A 16,044-nucleotide genomic window follows, 5' to 3' on the forward strand; every position below is an offset into this window, starting at 1 on the left:
TTCCACAGAAAATGCTGGCTTCTGTTTCCCTTGATGTCCTCAGACAAAGACCAAGCCTTTCTGGAAGGCATGCTTTAATCTAATGTGAGTTACTGAACTCAAAGCTGGGATAACTGTGTGAAACTCAATGGCCAGTAAAGGACAGTCAATTCAGCCTAGATGATCTAATAGCACTTCTTCTCAGAGCCCCTCTAGGAAATGGGATAGAAACACTGCCCTTCTGCTAAAAACAGGTTACTGAAATTATTAAAGCCATTTGCAAGGACTAAATATTTCAGCCTCGCTGTGTCTCGACGAAGTGGTCAAGAGCTCACGATGTGGCTTTCAGCACAAGCCCAGGTGTAGTGAAGCCCCCCTCCCCTGCTATTGCAAGGGGCATCATCTCCAGCTTCCACTCCTCTCTCCTGACTCAGAAAAGCATCTGCTCGCGGAGTGCCCTCCAACCACCGACCTCGCCTGACCTTGCTCAGCTCCCGTGAACTGACAGGATCACGGCACAGCAGCACGGCTCGCTCCCTATGTGCTCAGATCGTACCCCTTGGTGTCTTGCATTATTTTTGACTGAGAGCCATACGTGTCAGTAACGCTCAGATGGCAACATTTCTGCCTGTGGGCCAGGAGAGGGTAAGTTCAAGCCCTGCTGGAGGACACGGATGCCTACCAATCCGAAGGCTGACATGCAAGAACAGAAGTGAGGGAGATGAGGCATTCAGACATGTTGGCTTTTTTTTCCTCCTTCTAAGATGCATACTGCCTTTAAAAACAGTACATTAGCTAAGAGCTTGACGTGTGTGCATTTCACCAATATTCTAATGCATGCTGAGCTGGGACCTGAATTCCACATCCAAACTACTGAAGCAAGATCGTGCCATTTAATACCAACATTTCATAGCCCTTCAGAAAATCTCAGTATCTAAATTCTTGTCCTGGTTGCAGCTGAGATAGAGTTAATTATCTTCACAGTGGCTGCTATGATGCTGTGCTTTAGATTTAGGAGGAAAATAATGCTGATAAAACCCTGATGTTTTAGACATTACCGAGCAGTGCTTGTGCTAAGTCAAGGCCTTTGCAGCTTCTCCTGATGCCCTGCCAGAGAGAAGGCTGGGGGTCCAAGGAGCTGGAAGTGGACACAGGCAGGACAGTTGGCCCAGACTGGCCAAAGGGTTGCCCCATATCATTTTGGTGTGCTGTGGGACAATGGAACTGGGGGAGTTGGCTGGGCATTAGGGACTGCTGCTCAGGGACTGGCTGGGCATCGGTCGGGAGGTGGTGAGCAATTGCATTGTGCATCACTTGTGTTGGATATTATTATTACTATTTTCCCTTCTGTTTCTGTCCATTCAACTGTCCTTATCTCAGCCCATGTGTTTTACCTTTTTCCAATTCTCTCCCTCACCCCATTTAGGTGTAGGGTGAGTGAACGGCTGGGTAGTTAACGGGCCGGGTTATACCACAAGAATTCTTCTACCCCATAACATGAAACCTGTATTCCTCCACAAACCCATGCCAATTTCTGTCCTTTAGATCCCCTATCCCACTTGATAGGAATGTGCAGTTTGGGCTCTGTGGGGCTTCCTTTCAGAGAAAAGCCCAGTGGTTAGAGCAGAGGAGTGGTTATGTCAGACTGAAATTCTTGGCACTGCCACAGTTTTTCTGCATAGCCCTGGGCTTGCCACTTGTGACAACAACCTGTGCAGAGCTGGTGTGAGTGTGTGGACCGACAGGACATCAGAGATGCCAGCTGTGCTCCTAACGCTAGAGACAAACAGCTGGAGGCTGGAGGAGAAGGGGGAAACACTACCAGGAGTGCTTTGCTGCTGCTGTGAAGAGAAGTAACATCCCCACTCCAGCTAGCACAGGCTGCTAACTGCAGCACGTTTGGCATTGGCTTCACCATGGGATCTTTAGATCTCTAAGATCCACACCTAAGATCCAAACTTCCTAGTTATAATGGAGAGGAAGAGAAAAGGATACCCCATCCCAGTAGCAGAGCAAACCCCCACCGCAGAGAATGAACATCTGGTTCCCAAGGGATGGAGACTTTCATTTGTGGATAGAAATGCACAAATCCAGACATCTTCTAGGCACTTAAATGAGTGCCAAGGTTTCATAACTACTCAATACCATCTAGTTTCTTCTTAGGGTCAAGATCTTCAAAATGACTCTGCTCCCAGTATGGGTGCTCTTACAGAAATACAGCACTGGGCTTTAGTGTCTAAGATACTGCAGGAACAGAAGCCTCAAAATTAATTAAAAGCCATGAATTTCTGGCCCCAAGGACTGATTTCAACATATACTTCAGTGTAATAAGATATCCAAGTTCATAGCCAAAACTTTTTTTTTTTCTCCGAACACATGCTTTTATTTTTTTCCCTTTGTTTTTTAATTCACTTTTAATTCAATTTGCTTTTAAAGGGATGGAAAATGTACTCACCGTGGATGGAAAGGGTCCCATTCCTCACTGCCAGGAACTTGGCCCCATATGGAAATGTTGGTGAAGAATGGAAGCTTCCATAGAGATAGATGTGTGCTTTGTGATGGAAAGGGGCCTCAGAGGATCCCACCTGGAGCTCTCCTCCATCGGATATCAGAATGGAATGAGCATGCAGTTCTACAGGTCCTGGACCAGTGAACAGGAGCTTGCCACCTGAAGATAACGGAAGAGTAAAATGCAACCAATTGACCTCAAAACCAGTCATTATCTCATAGTCAAAGGAGCTGTAAGAGATGGGCGAAATGATGGTTTTGCAATATTATGAGATTAAGGGTAAAACAATATTGCTTTCTGCAGAAATCCAACTTTGCCCTATACTTCTCCCTGTGGACTTATCTGCTCTTCACATACTCCTTTTCATAATAAGGATCTCATTAACTCAGTCAATTTTTCACTTCTGCCACAGGCTTTATTTCTGGACTTGAGCAAGACCGTTCAGCCTGGGCAGACATCTAAGTCTCTCCAACTCCAGTCCAAGGCAGTAATGTTCAGAAAGTCACAGTCCTAAGCTACTCACTCTAACTGTTAAAAAGAAATACTATTACTTAATTTGTGTGTTCCTTTTCAGATCACAAACTGCTTGTGACAGGGAGAGGGGAGTGGAAAACAGCTTTGGAACACAAGAACTGGCAACTTGTTTAGTTCAGTGGTTGATTTAATCCTGCGTAGTCTTCCAGCTGCTGTTCAAAACCAGATGCTCCCAAACACAGTCTAAGAAACTTCTCCCTGTTAGCTGGCTGTGAGATGATCTCCCCATCCCATGAAAGCTTCATTTTAATCACTAATTATAGGTTAGCTTAGCCCCAAAGCATAAGGTTTCATCTCCCTGCCAACATTGCCCTTCTACCATCTATTAGTATAACTGGATAGGTTTTGTCAGTAATTTAGATCTGATCCTTCAAATCTTTTTAATACTCAGTCTCAATAACTTCTTGAGTCAATGAATTCTGTGGTCTAAGTTAAATAGTTCATGAAAAAGCATTTCCATCCCTTGGTTTCAACTCAAGTCTCTTTCCAGTTCTGTCAAATGCCTCTTTTGTTCTAGCCTTGTGTGAGCTGACAACCCCACTCTGTCTCAGGGTGGTTCACTCTTTGGCATCCTTTCGTATTTTCTCTCCTGCGAAGGACACTGTCACTACCTTTACAGTGTGCTTGCACACAGCGGACTCCCAGACGTCTCATCATTCTGCGTTTGGGCTATGTCTTCCTAGGTCAAGCCATGCTTCCCAGGAGCTCACCTTAAAGCCTGGCAACCTCATAGCTCCTTACAAAGGGTCTCCGAGCCTCCCACCAGCAGGTTGTAACAGTGACCATTATAACTTCCAAACTGATGGCTTTCCTCCTCAGCAAGATACTACCAATCCTTAGCAGGAAGCATTAGGGACATCTTTAACTCCAGTATTGAGACAAAGTAGGAGGGTAGAAGTTTTAATCTAGAAATCAGATTTAACAATCCTTTGATCATTACCTCCACTTTGATCGGGTCCTCTTGCTCACATTAATACAGGAGCTGCTGAGCACTTGTCTGCCTTTCTGACCCCATTGCATCCTATCCTGACCTCCTTATTTATTCTTGCACTGGTGAGCTTTAATTGTTGAACCTAATTTCTTAGTCTCATGACAAAGCTAGTATTTGAATAAGAACTACCCCATTAAATATTTTCTTTGCAGATTTCAGCTGGTTCCAGATAAGTTAATATAGAACTTAGCAGACAGAGATAAATCTCACATTTTCTTGCTTATAAGCACTGGGAACCATGGGATTGCTCCCACAAACACCAGCTCCCCTATGTATAAGCTGCCTCTTTCCCTAGACATACTTTCTATATACAAACGTATTTCTGTTAAGCTTGCTTTGCTAGAACCAGTTACGTTGTGTTTTTTACAAATTATACAGAATACACACGGATAAACCAGCATGAATTGCAGCTCGTTTCACTCAAAATGACAGAAGATTTCTGACTTATTCTGAGATACGTCTGAGACTTCTGGAAAAATGAAATGTTGCTAATACAAAAATGTGCTATGCTGAAATAGGGATAATATTTGAAATGGTATTCATTTGCAGACTGAAGGGACCATTAGATCCTATCGCCTGATGGTTTGTGCACATCATGCTATTGAAAAACTGGAGGAAGTCGAGTCGTCTGTGTTTGACTGCTGTATACCCTCCAGAAAGGCAGATAATCAATTAAGTGACTTGGGGACATCATTCTACCATTTTCTATGATCATTTTTTCCAACAGCTAATCTCTGTTACTGTTCACAATTTCTGCATTATTTCCAATCACAGCTTGTCAAGGATGAGCTTTCAGACAGTGGTTGTCTTTGTGCCCTCCTGCATTGCACAGCAGAGAGGTTTGCAAAAAAGCATTTTCTGCAAAAGTATTTGCAGGTAAATGGCAATTAAACCAAATCTCGGCTTTCATTCAGCCTGGTTTGTAATGTTTTTAAGACTCTTGCTAAAAGGAGTCATAGAATCACAGAATCATTAGGGTTGGAAAAGCCCTCCAAGACCACCTGGTCCAACCATCCCCCTACCACCAATGTCACCCACTAAACCATGTCCCTAAGCACCACGTCCAACCTCTCCTTGAACACCCCCAGGGACGGTGACTCCACCACCTCCCTGGGCAACCTGTCCCAATGCCTGACTGCTCTTTCTGAGAAGAAATGTCTCCTCATTTCCAACCTGAACCTCCATCCTCTCCCACAGCTTGATACTCCTTCTGAAACAGGGAACCCAGATCTCCTGATCCTTCTGCTTCTTTATCGTTCTTGTTGGTGCTGCCTACAGAGGCAAAGCTGCCTTATTCCCATACTCTACATCTTGCTTCTCACATAAAAACTATACTACCTCCTTTTGCCTCTTCATTACACTGAGAGGTTAAGTGGGCTTCCTTGGCCACTGGACTCCTGAAGCTTTCCATGACTGCAGCTTTCTCTGACAAAGTCCCTTCCTGTGTGACCACAACTTTTGTTCCTTGTTCCTGCCTGCCCGGCTGTCTACTCAATGGTGTAAATCTGCATTTGGTTTGAGTGGCATTCACAAAGTGATCAGTGATGGATCTCCATTTACTTCCAGACCACCATTGATGGTATCTTTGGTATCCAAGTAGACATGAAAATGATTTTACACCAACAATTCACTTTTTGCTAGTGTATTTCACATCTGCCAAGTGATTTTGCCAGGGGATCCTCAGTTAGTCATCACCCTACCACATTTTACAGACTTAATGGAACAAACATCATTTTCTTAGAAAATGAACCAAAGTTTGTTGTCTTTTTTTTTTTTTTTCTTTAAGACCTATTTTTCATAACACTTCTGTCATTCACTGTATTTTTGTGGTTAGTAATTTATGGAATTAATCAGCCATAACATATAACTTCATCTAGTTTTCTGCTTTGACCTGTACCTGATATCAGACTAAACAGCCAATAACTTTACCAATCTGCATCCTGACACAAGATCAGGACATCTACAGCCTTCTGGAATTTCCCACGCACTCTGAAATTAATATTTTTGGACAACAGAATGCTTATATCAGCAGTTTTAAAGCTCTCAAATGAAACTGGACCTGTTGATTTAAGAATGTGTATTCCTGAAAGATACTATTTAACATTATCTTCAGTAATAAATGGTCTGATGGTCCATCTTCCTCTTGTAATATAATTTACCATCCTGTTCCTTCCCACGCTGAGAACAGAAATATTTATTAAATACGTTTGCCTTATAGCTGCAGTGTTAATAATTTTATCACTGCAATCTAGAAATGGAACTATAAATCACTGCGATTTATTTTATTCCTAACATAAAAAAGACATCTTCCCCAAGGTCTTTATTGACTTCCCCCTCTATTCCCACTGAAATATAGTCCTTTCTGTTTCCACTTCTCTTCATATGATTTTTAATGAGTATTCTAATTGCTGCTGTGCTGCACTACTAAACTAGGAAGGCTGGTAGCCAGAGTTGTCCCATCTTCCCATTGCAAAATCACACTTCTGCTGCAAACAACCTTCCCAGATCTTTTCCTGAGCTTCAGCCACATATTGACCATCCAAAATTTTCAAGCTGTCTAAACTCAGAAATACTAAATTCCTCCCACAAACCCTGCTATCCCCCCTCTGTGGGATGGCAGGGATGGGAGTACATCTTCGCCTGTAAGACCCCCAAGTCCTTTTCTGATTGCATCCATTTCAGTGTATCTCGAGGTAGCTCTGGGAAGATGCTCATTTCCCATAAGGGTCTGGAATTTACCTGTTTCTGCCCTGCCTCCACAAGGTCTGCTGAGCACTTCTCCGTACAAGGTTGCTTTGGCATGTCAGGTGTTGCCCATCCTCATACAGAGCCCAAAAATCACTGTCTGCCTCCTCATGAACGATGAGTCCTCTATCTCCTTTTTCTTTCCTTTCCTTGTTTTACAATCCCCTATTCCTTAGCATTAGGCGAGGCAAGGAAAGGCAAGGAAAAAAAAAACCATTAGCAGGGATAGGTTTAGTCATTAAACAAGTCTAAGTGTAAAATAAACTGTAGCCAAACTTACAAATACTTGTGTCAAAAAATTCTTTATAGTCCCTCTAACCTTCTCTGTATTTCTATGCTTTTCATTGGGTCAGAATAAATATACAGCTGCTGCTTTACAAGATTGTCTTCCCCATTTTTAAAAAGAAAATAGAAGTTATGCTTCCTTCTTTTATTGCACTTGACCCCTTCTCTGAAAGCAGAAAGCAAGAATATTGCTCGACTGAGCCTTTGGCTGTGACCCTCAAATTGTTTGTTATGGCTGCACAGGAAAGCAAAGTCCTACATATGACCTTGAGGGTGATTTTATAAAAATCAATCAACTACTGTTATGATGGCCTCCCCACCAAGCAAAATAAATACAATTAAACCCATAATCACTTCTGTACAGTAATGTGCAAATTCAATGGGTCTCTTTAGGTGGAGCGAGGGAGAGGGGGGAGAAATGTGGTGGGGCTATTTGATACTTTGTGAGAACATCAGAAGCACCATTCTTCTCAATTAACCCAGCAATTAGCCTCCACCTCTCCGTCCAGAAAAAGAAATCGTTCTTTATCTGTCTCTACCCAAAAGAAAAAAAAAAAAAAAAGAAAAAAAAAAAAAGAAAGAAAGAAAAGGAAAAGACTGGAGGCAGCCCCAGAGGGGAGGAACAAACAGACCAAAAACTGAAAAAAAAAAAAAAAAAAAAGGAAAATGTTTTTAAAAAATGATAATAAGGTAAGAGTTGTAATCTGCCATGTGAATCACTGCTACACCAGCATGTTAATGGTTTTATGAAGATTTCTCTTCTGAATTCCTTGGTAAATGGCAAAGGGCACATTCAAAATGATAGGAAATGAACTAATGTATTGTATCGTTTGGTCACGCAGCCCACAGAATGCCACACTGGGTCAAACTCACAGCCCAGGTACCCAGAACATTTACCCTGGAAAAAGTCTGTGCAATGTATTTCTGGAAAAAAGAACCATTTTCCCGGAGAAATGTTTTTTGATGATTAATGTGGAAAAGTTTTTTGATGATTAATGTGGAAAGTTGCTCCTTGTTTCTGTGGCACAGAGATGGATTCATACTTTGAGACACAGGAGCTTATAACCTTTCTCAAAAACTTCATTAAAAAAAAAAATCTAATATATATATTTTCACACTGCATAAAAGAGATGTTGATTTTCTCATTATTATTTAGGCTGTGATTTCACGTGCTCTAGAGATTTCCTGAACTCAGAGGGAAGCAAAGTCCCCATTCCAATGAGCACCTTCTACATGGAGGTTGGTTTTTTATCACCGTCTTTTGAGGAGACACTTCAGTATTTGCAGTCTCTGTAAGGCCATCCTAAGAAACAGTGTAATCTTTTCTAATGAACATTAGAAATGTTCATTATGGAGCTAGCTATGGAGCTAATGCTCGTTGTGGAGCTAGGATAAAAGTGACTATCACCAGATTTAATTCTGCTTCTTTGGAGCTGAATGGAGTGTTAAAGCAAGCAAGGTGCAAGAAAGGTGCTGGCAAGCCTTAAGATATTTTTTTAATCAATAATAGAAGGTGTTAGGAGGGTACCAATGGAGAATCTTAGATGTCACAGCTGAGCCCTGCCCCTACAGCAAACAGAAAACCCACTCTCCATGGAAGAGGACCTGCTGGTTGAACGACCATCTCCCCCCATCACTGTGAGGCTCCCTGCGCGAGGAAGATCTGTTCTGGTTGTGCCGTGGGCACACCGTGACCATGTATAACTAACATTCCCACAGCCTTCTGCCGGCTCTTCCCAGTTTCCTCAGTCGGGTGTTTCACATGATGAAGCCACGGAATCTCCCACGAGACAGGCTTAAGCTCACACGTTCCAGTCCTGGCAAGCATCCCTGAGCGGCAAACAGCAGGAGGCAACTGCTGGAGCCGGAGTATCTTTGCTGCAATGACTGATCCTGCACAACAAGGCTGCAGTGTGCTGGCAGCCCACTTCTTGCTCGTTCTCTGGCTCCCGGGGTGAGGCTGGTGGGGCCTCGTCAGAGGGAGGAAAAAAAAAAAAAAAAAAAGTAAAACAAAGATCCTCCTGTGTACAGGAAGAGGAATACAGAGTTCATGAGCCTTCAGTAATAATCAATTATTCCACGGACCTGTCTCCTGCACCCTGTTGACAGGCTCACATGACATTCGGATGAGCCATAAAAGTTGATTGCAGGCTGGAGCAGTGCCGAGAGAGGAGCAAAGGAGAAAAGAAGTTTGTTATAGTGGCTCCATCCCAAAGGCTGCCTGAATCTAAAGTCGAAACCTCCTTGTTGATGTTCCTCCACTCTCACAATGTGCAGGTACAGATCCCAAACTAGCTATGAGCTTCCACCAGGATGCCACTAACAAGCTAAAAAGCTAAGCTTGGATTCCAGCGTTTAGTTGGAAGGAGGCCTTAATCTGTCCCTGGGTGAGGAACCGGCAGCTGCTCAAGCACTCTCAGACAGACACCATCTCCCGAGCCCGACGCCTGGTTTTCTGGCTCGCTGGGCTCGCAGCCATCTGTGCAGATGGCACTTGCTGCCTTGTAAGCCGGGCAGGCTCTTCTCCACCAGCTCAGGAGCCAGGCAAAAGGAATTCAGTCCAGAACACACTGCCACAGGTAGCTCTTTCAGAGAAGTCTTTCTGCTTCTTCAGTTTTGCATAGCTTTCCAGCCTCTCAGCAATGCCTTTGCTGCTTCTGCAATGGGAGAGTTAAGCTGGAGGGGAAGAGGTGTGGACCCTCCTAGGTGTGCTTCGACACATCCCAGCCCATCATCTGGGATCTAATGAAGGAAGCTGCTGGGTGAGCCTTGGGAAAGCATCAGGGGAAACAACAGGCAGATGGTGCAATGAACAAACAGGTCCTTAAGTTGTTATTTCAAGTCTATAGGTGATGGATACCTGTTAATTCCTGCACCCTCAGAAAGAGAGGGGGCACTGGGGAAGACCACTGTTTTGGAGAACAGGATAATTACTATGGTGTGTCTGGGTGACCATCAGACCAGAGTGTTTCTCTTTGCTATGCCCCTCCACCCACAGTTATCTCATTTCAAGCTGATTTCTGGCATTGAAGTTTAAACTTTACAGGTAGGGTTTGCCTCCCAGTGTAGCAGGTCAGACCTTGGTCTTAATGACAGCCTGCCCCTACAGAAATCCAACCATGATGCACAGTCTGTTAAGCCATACAAGAAGGGATACATCAAAACTAAAACCTGCACGCAATCCCCTGCTACACATCATGCTTCCTCTGTAGTTCTGGGCCCACGATACAGACATATGCCTTTGAAGGAATTTATTTGCATTTAAAAGCCCTGGACTTCAGTTGCCTGGTTGCAATGCCGGTGTTTCTGTACCATGTAAAAGTGTGTGAGGACAGATCTAGCAATGGTACAAAGCTGCTACTGTCATCAGGGCCTGATCTGCATCCAGGACAGATGTAGACAGACTCAGCAGCCCTCTCCATCCCGTGATTAGAAGCAGCAGCTGCTTCCCCAAAAGGGACACAGCAAGGGAAAGAAAGGATGCTGCTGCCTCAGCTTTCAGCCCACTTGCCTGTGGTTCAGCATGACCAGGATGAGCATCCACCGATCCGCTCCTCCTGCAGTGCCTCAGAGGAGTCTCAGGAGCTATCGAAGAGGTGGAAAATCAATTTCATCGGCAAGCAAGAGCCCTAGGAGTCTGGTGTACATGCTGTAATCCCATCCTAAACAGAACGGGAAGAGGAGACCTGCAGCCCATGCCCAAACAAAAACCAACGTTTAGAGCTCGGGGAAGAACCAAAAAAAATACCCAATTGCTACAGATTCTGGGCCTTAAATCCTTCTTCTGGGAATGTCCAGGTCTGTGACTTGAAATATAATGCATAACACTCAATTCCTGCTGAAATTATACTAACAAATTAAAGAACTGATGCCTTTATTTTTTTTTCCCCCGTCAGAACAGCAGAGACATGAGACCAAAATCCTTGCAGGCTTGGTACCTCTCCCAGTAACAACACAGAAAAATATCACAGCAACAGGGAGAAATAGGGCTGACTATTCTTCCTTTTAAACCTCAATTAAAAAATACATTGGATGAAATTTCCCATTAGCTGGTACTATTTGTACATCCCATGTTCTTTCTTTAATTAAAAAACATGCTTATTGCAATACTGCCAGAATCACTTTTACGGTATTTTAATTGTAATGTCTCTGTCTGATTAAAAAAAGAAAATATGAACTAGAAACTGCCTGCAAAAAAAAAAAGTATCAGTATGCATATCCCAAATGGGTTGAGCAAAATGGCATAGAAAACACCACAGCGCAAACATTTTCTAACTGTGGCTACTGACAAGGGATTTTAAAATAGGTTTGAGGACAGGAAAACAGAGGAAAAAAGCTTTTTCCATCTTTCAGTGAATTCACACCCAGTCTTTATCAGCAGCGACTGAAGCACCAGTTATTTGACAAGTACTTATGCAGAGGTACCAGCTAATATTTGATGCTCTTTGCTAATAGCATCAAAGCCTAGGAAAAAGTCAAGCAAAATCAATATTTAGGTTTCTTTCCTCGCCAGGTCTACATGCAGGACCCATTTTAGCCTGATTTTAGTGCGGATTCTAAGAGATCCAAGATATTGATGGATAAGCATTGATTTTGGGATGTGGGTTCAAGATCAGACCACAACTGACAATAGCATGTGTATCTTTGGGGTTTTCTAGTTCCATTTTTTTGTTTGTTCATTTTGGTTTGTTTTGTTGTTGATTTTATGTGTGTCTGTTTGATTGTGGGATCTCATCGTTTGAATACAAGCCCAGATTATCCCTGGCATGATGGAGGCTGGGTGTATAAAATATGTATAACCAGTTTTTAGAGGCAGAAATCTCCCATGAGGGGGGTCAGGACTTTCTCAAAACCTCAGCATGGAGTCTGAGCGTGACTGCTAAGATGCAGCAATGCCTACAACTGGTAAGGGACACACGGGATCACTGTGACACTGATACGGGAGCTTTTCTAGAAGAGGGACCAAAATAGTCTTCTCTCTTATGCCTGCAAGGGTGGCTATCTCAAAGTTGCCAATGCAAAGCAAATGGACAGTTGAATGCCTTCAGCCCCACCAGAGTTATACCAGAAATGTCACTCCAAAATTCCCACCCGAGGTACCCCCAGAAGGAGGACGAGCAGCATTTGCAGTCTCCAGACTACCCTTGGGGCTGTTCTACACTGTACTAAAAATTCAGATAAAGGCAATAGCACATGTCTGAGGTATCAGCCCATCAACGACAAAGGAGTTACTCCAGCATAAGCTCTGTGTAAAGGAAATTTCCACCTGTCCTGGGTTATCATAAATATTACCATACTTGTGATGTCGGGATCAAAAAATATATAAATAACTGCAATCTGCTGAATTTACAGAGCTATCTACAATCTGTCTATCTTGTATCTCTTCCCCAATCAGTATTGTCTGAGCAATTTCATCGTCTGGTTATTAAACTTTCCACTGCCAATAACCACGTGTCCATGCTCCACTCGTCAAGGGGGAGGCAGAAGCTGGTGAGCCCTCATGGCAGTAGGCAGGACTCAGCTGCCTAATCTTATTTCACTGTTGCTTTGGCCTCCGGATCTTCTGTCCAGACAGCCTGGTCACCACCAGAACCACCACACGTGTCCGTCTGTATGCTAATACAGCCAAAGCAGGGCCGCCTTAAGGATGCGCGTGCAGCTGACATGCTTGTTATAATAATCTTTAAACAATTTCTACAATGCTGAAATCATCATGAGGAGACCCCACACAGGCTGTGTTCAAAATCCTCAGGGTGTCTTAAAAAAAGGAGAAATTTCAAGAAATGGGCCTATGTGTTGGGTTTAGTGGATACAGGACCTGTACAATAGGGTACCAGAGTGTCTTTGCAGAGCAGCAGACTCAGTAGCATTACAGGCATTTTCCTCCATAATGTCTGTTAAATTTTCAGCTTGTGAGTACACTGACAGCCTGATGCTGAGTCAAGAAAGCCAAAGGGAGCAGAGCTACAATTTTAATCCCATTCTCCATCTCCAACTAAGAAAAATGCTTCAGCTCATGCTTCAATCAAAGTGCGCATCTACACCCGCCTGCAGGTTTGGGGTTTATTGTCATGCCCATCCTGCAGCTGGGGAAACTTGGCAATTATTTGACAAGTTCAGAGACTTGACAGTTGCTACTCTAAGGGAATCACCTTACTGAGACTCATCTTCAGATTGGTATCTATAATACCTAAGATGAGCAGGTCTTTGCTGAAGTATGTTTCTCTGTATCAATACAGGAGCCTAAACAACTCCCCTGAGCTGTGCAACTTAAAGAAAGGTAAGGAAAAGGAGAGATGACTCCAACCCAGTCCCACACCAGAGTAGACCTCAGCACATCTTGACTCCAAATCTAACCAAGGCTAAGCGGCTAGTGGCACCCACATCAGTGCAGGGTGGATGCAGCAAGTAAACTTCAGCAAATAATAAATTCAGATAAAAAATTAACAGGTAGGTTTCTGGTTCCAGAACACTTGATCCTATGTTTGGCATGTAGCAATGCTGAAAATAATAGCATTTTAAATATTTGAATGCTGCTTTCCTACCTGAATGTACGTTCTAAAGTTTTTGGGAAAACACAATAAAGGGGAGAAATGATTTGAAATCAAAGGAGCTGAAGGCATAAAGATAGCTCTTCAGACTTCATTAAATTCAATAAGACCACCGTTTGCTTCACAAGTCCTGGCTGATAGATTATATCTGTCTTTGAGTAGGCCCAAAGTTCAAAGGGCTTCTGCTACAAGATTGTGCTCCATTTCTTCACAAAGACAGAGGATGAGCCCCCAGATCCTCATCTAGATTTGCAGCTAAATGTCTCAGAAAACTGAGGTTCTGTCCTATCTCTTCCCCTGCACCTCATAATCACACTGGGGTTACAAAGCAATTTGCAATGCTTAGCTTTATGTTTTTCAGTGGGGGAGAGAAGGAAGAAAATCATGCTAAAGTGGCTCTTAAATTACAAATTCTTACTATTTTTTTTTTCTTTTAAGCAGGAGTGATGCACAATGTAGCAGTTCTTAAAAATTCTAGACTGTTCAAAAGTTCAAACATTTTTGGAAACTTTCACTCAATAGGGTGCAAAGTTTTATCTTTATAGAATGCTTATTCAATGTTATGTTAAAATATAACTGTTAGATGCATATTTTTCATCATCATCTTAATGAAAAGCTAGGACCTTTAACACTCTTTCAGTAGAAAATATTTTTTATCAACAGAAAAGACCCAGGTCCTTCTGTAGGTCCTTAAACCTACAGAAAATTCTTCCTATTTTTTTCACCTCAGTTTCAGCATAATCTTACACACGGGCTGAACTTTGAGCAAGCAATTGAACCAGAACAACTCATTCACTTAAATACCAAATGTGCCCGGCACTCTTCATGATCAGGGCCTAATTTCCAGGAACAAACATTTCTGGCACCAAATGCCAAGTTATTTCAATTCATACTTTGATACTGCCAGAGATGCACGTCCTGATACTTATGCTGGGGCTACCTCAAGGTACACAAACCCTGCAAACCCACGCCTGTGCTCAGTTATTCACTTTCCACCAGTCGTGCTCTAGGATCTTGGATTATTTATTACATTCTGTAGCTGTGGCCTGTAATTCTGTATCATTAATTTTGTAAAGGCTTTTGCAATGCGCTCGCCTCAAAGATGCCATACAAAACAGAGCTGATTATTGTTATCAGCACTGCCATTATCACTGAATGCCACTCAGGACAGCAGCGCTTTCGGTAGCTGGGAGGAAACGAAAAGAAAGAAAAAAAAAAAAAAAAAAAAAAAAAGAGAGAGAGAATAAATAGCCTTCCTAGTCATATTGTCATTATGCCTCAAACGGCATAAATGATGCTTTTTGCATACATAATAATTAAATGCTTCCCCGTCGCCATCCCTTGGCATCCACCAAGAGCAGGCTGAGGTGGCTGCCCGGCCTGGTGTCTCCAGAGCTGGGCAAGGGCCGGGGGGCTCACGGCCCTGTGAAACTCCACGCCTGGAGGGATGAGGAGCACTGAACCCCACTTCTGCAGACCTTTGACATGCAGCAGGTTGAGGGTGGCCGTGGTGCTCCCCAGCAGCAGGGTCCGGCCTTCTTCTATCGTGACACTATCGCCATCTCGCGGCGGGTGGCCAGCAGGCCAGCTGGAGTCCTCGGCCCAGCGGCCACAAAAGCGGAGGGCGAGCTGAAAAAAGAAGAAGGGGAGAGGTTCAAAACTGTCCCCTTCCTTGTATGGCAGCTCCACACGAGGCATAGTACTGATTAACTTGAAAACAGCGGGCGAATAGTTTGACTTATGATGAGCAATGGTGAAATTATGCAGGCCTGTTACAGGCCGTGATTCCTCCTCACCTCTAAACTTTAACCATGCACTTTACAGTGAAGGCTTGACTGATTTCTTAAGGAACGTGTATATATTTTTATGTGGGCTTATGTGCACGTGTGGACATAGGCAGTGATAAAACATTATCTGGACTCACACGCGAACTAGCAAGAACAGCTTCAACTGATCTGAGGGGAGCGGGGGGGAACCAGACACGGAAATATTTGTGGTCCTCTCTTGGTGGTACTAATCTGAAACAGTGGTGGAAAGAATAACCCCCATACAAAGGCAAAATGTAGTTCCTTCATTTTCAGTCAGAGTACAACATGTCCATTAAAAGCTTTTACTTGTGAGGTACGGTTTAGGTGAATCGATACGGTGGTGCTATGACAGTCACTCTCCCGACTGTGCTATTGTCAGTTTTAGTTTTGTGCGCCTGATGGTTTTGTACACCACCTCTCATAGCACCTAAAGCAGTCAGATAAGGATTATACGGTGGCTACTGTCTTAATTATTCACACCAGGGAATGCCTGTTGGTCCCCAGGCTAAAAGACAGAACCAGTTTATGTCCATCCTCTCTGTAGGGTATGGATGCCAGTGTTTTCTATCCTCTGTCCCATTCTGTGATTTCCCTGCAAAGGGTTTTAGTTGGTTCAGTCTAGAGAGAATCCTGGGACAGAGT

The 16,044-nt window shown here is 43.4% G+C and overlaps 1 protein-coding gene across 9 annotated transcripts in view; it reads right to left on the minus strand.

The window, feature by feature from the left end:
• The window catches only part of PKHD1 (PKHD1 ciliary IPT domain containing fibrocystin/polyductin), a 253,587-nt gene that overhangs the window by 155,268 nt on the left and 82,275 nt on the right, over positions 1-16,044 (minus strand). For all 9 annotated transcript variants that reach the window (XR_004749563.1, XM_035322238.1, XM_035322239.1 and 6 more), the window contains 2 exons: positions 15,073-15,223; positions 2,435-2,647 (listed from right to left, as the gene is read on the minus strand). Coding sequence is in view for 8 of the 9 variants with exons in the window: in XM_035322238.1 (XP_035178129.1) it covers positions 2,435-2,647; positions 15,073-15,223 (364 nt within the window). In the remaining variant the exon portion in view is untranslated. The remainder of the gene's footprint in view (positions 1-2,434; positions 2,648-15,072; positions 15,224-16,044) is intronic.

The sequence above is a fragment of the Oxyura jamaicensis genome, chromosome 3, assembly GCF_011077185.1.
Source record: "Oxyura jamaicensis isolate SHBP4307 breed ruddy duck chromosome 3, BPBGC_Ojam_1.0, whole genome shotgun sequence".
NCBI classification, from domain to species: domain Eukaryota; kingdom Metazoa; phylum Chordata; class Aves; order Anseriformes; family Anatidae; genus Oxyura; species Oxyura jamaicensis.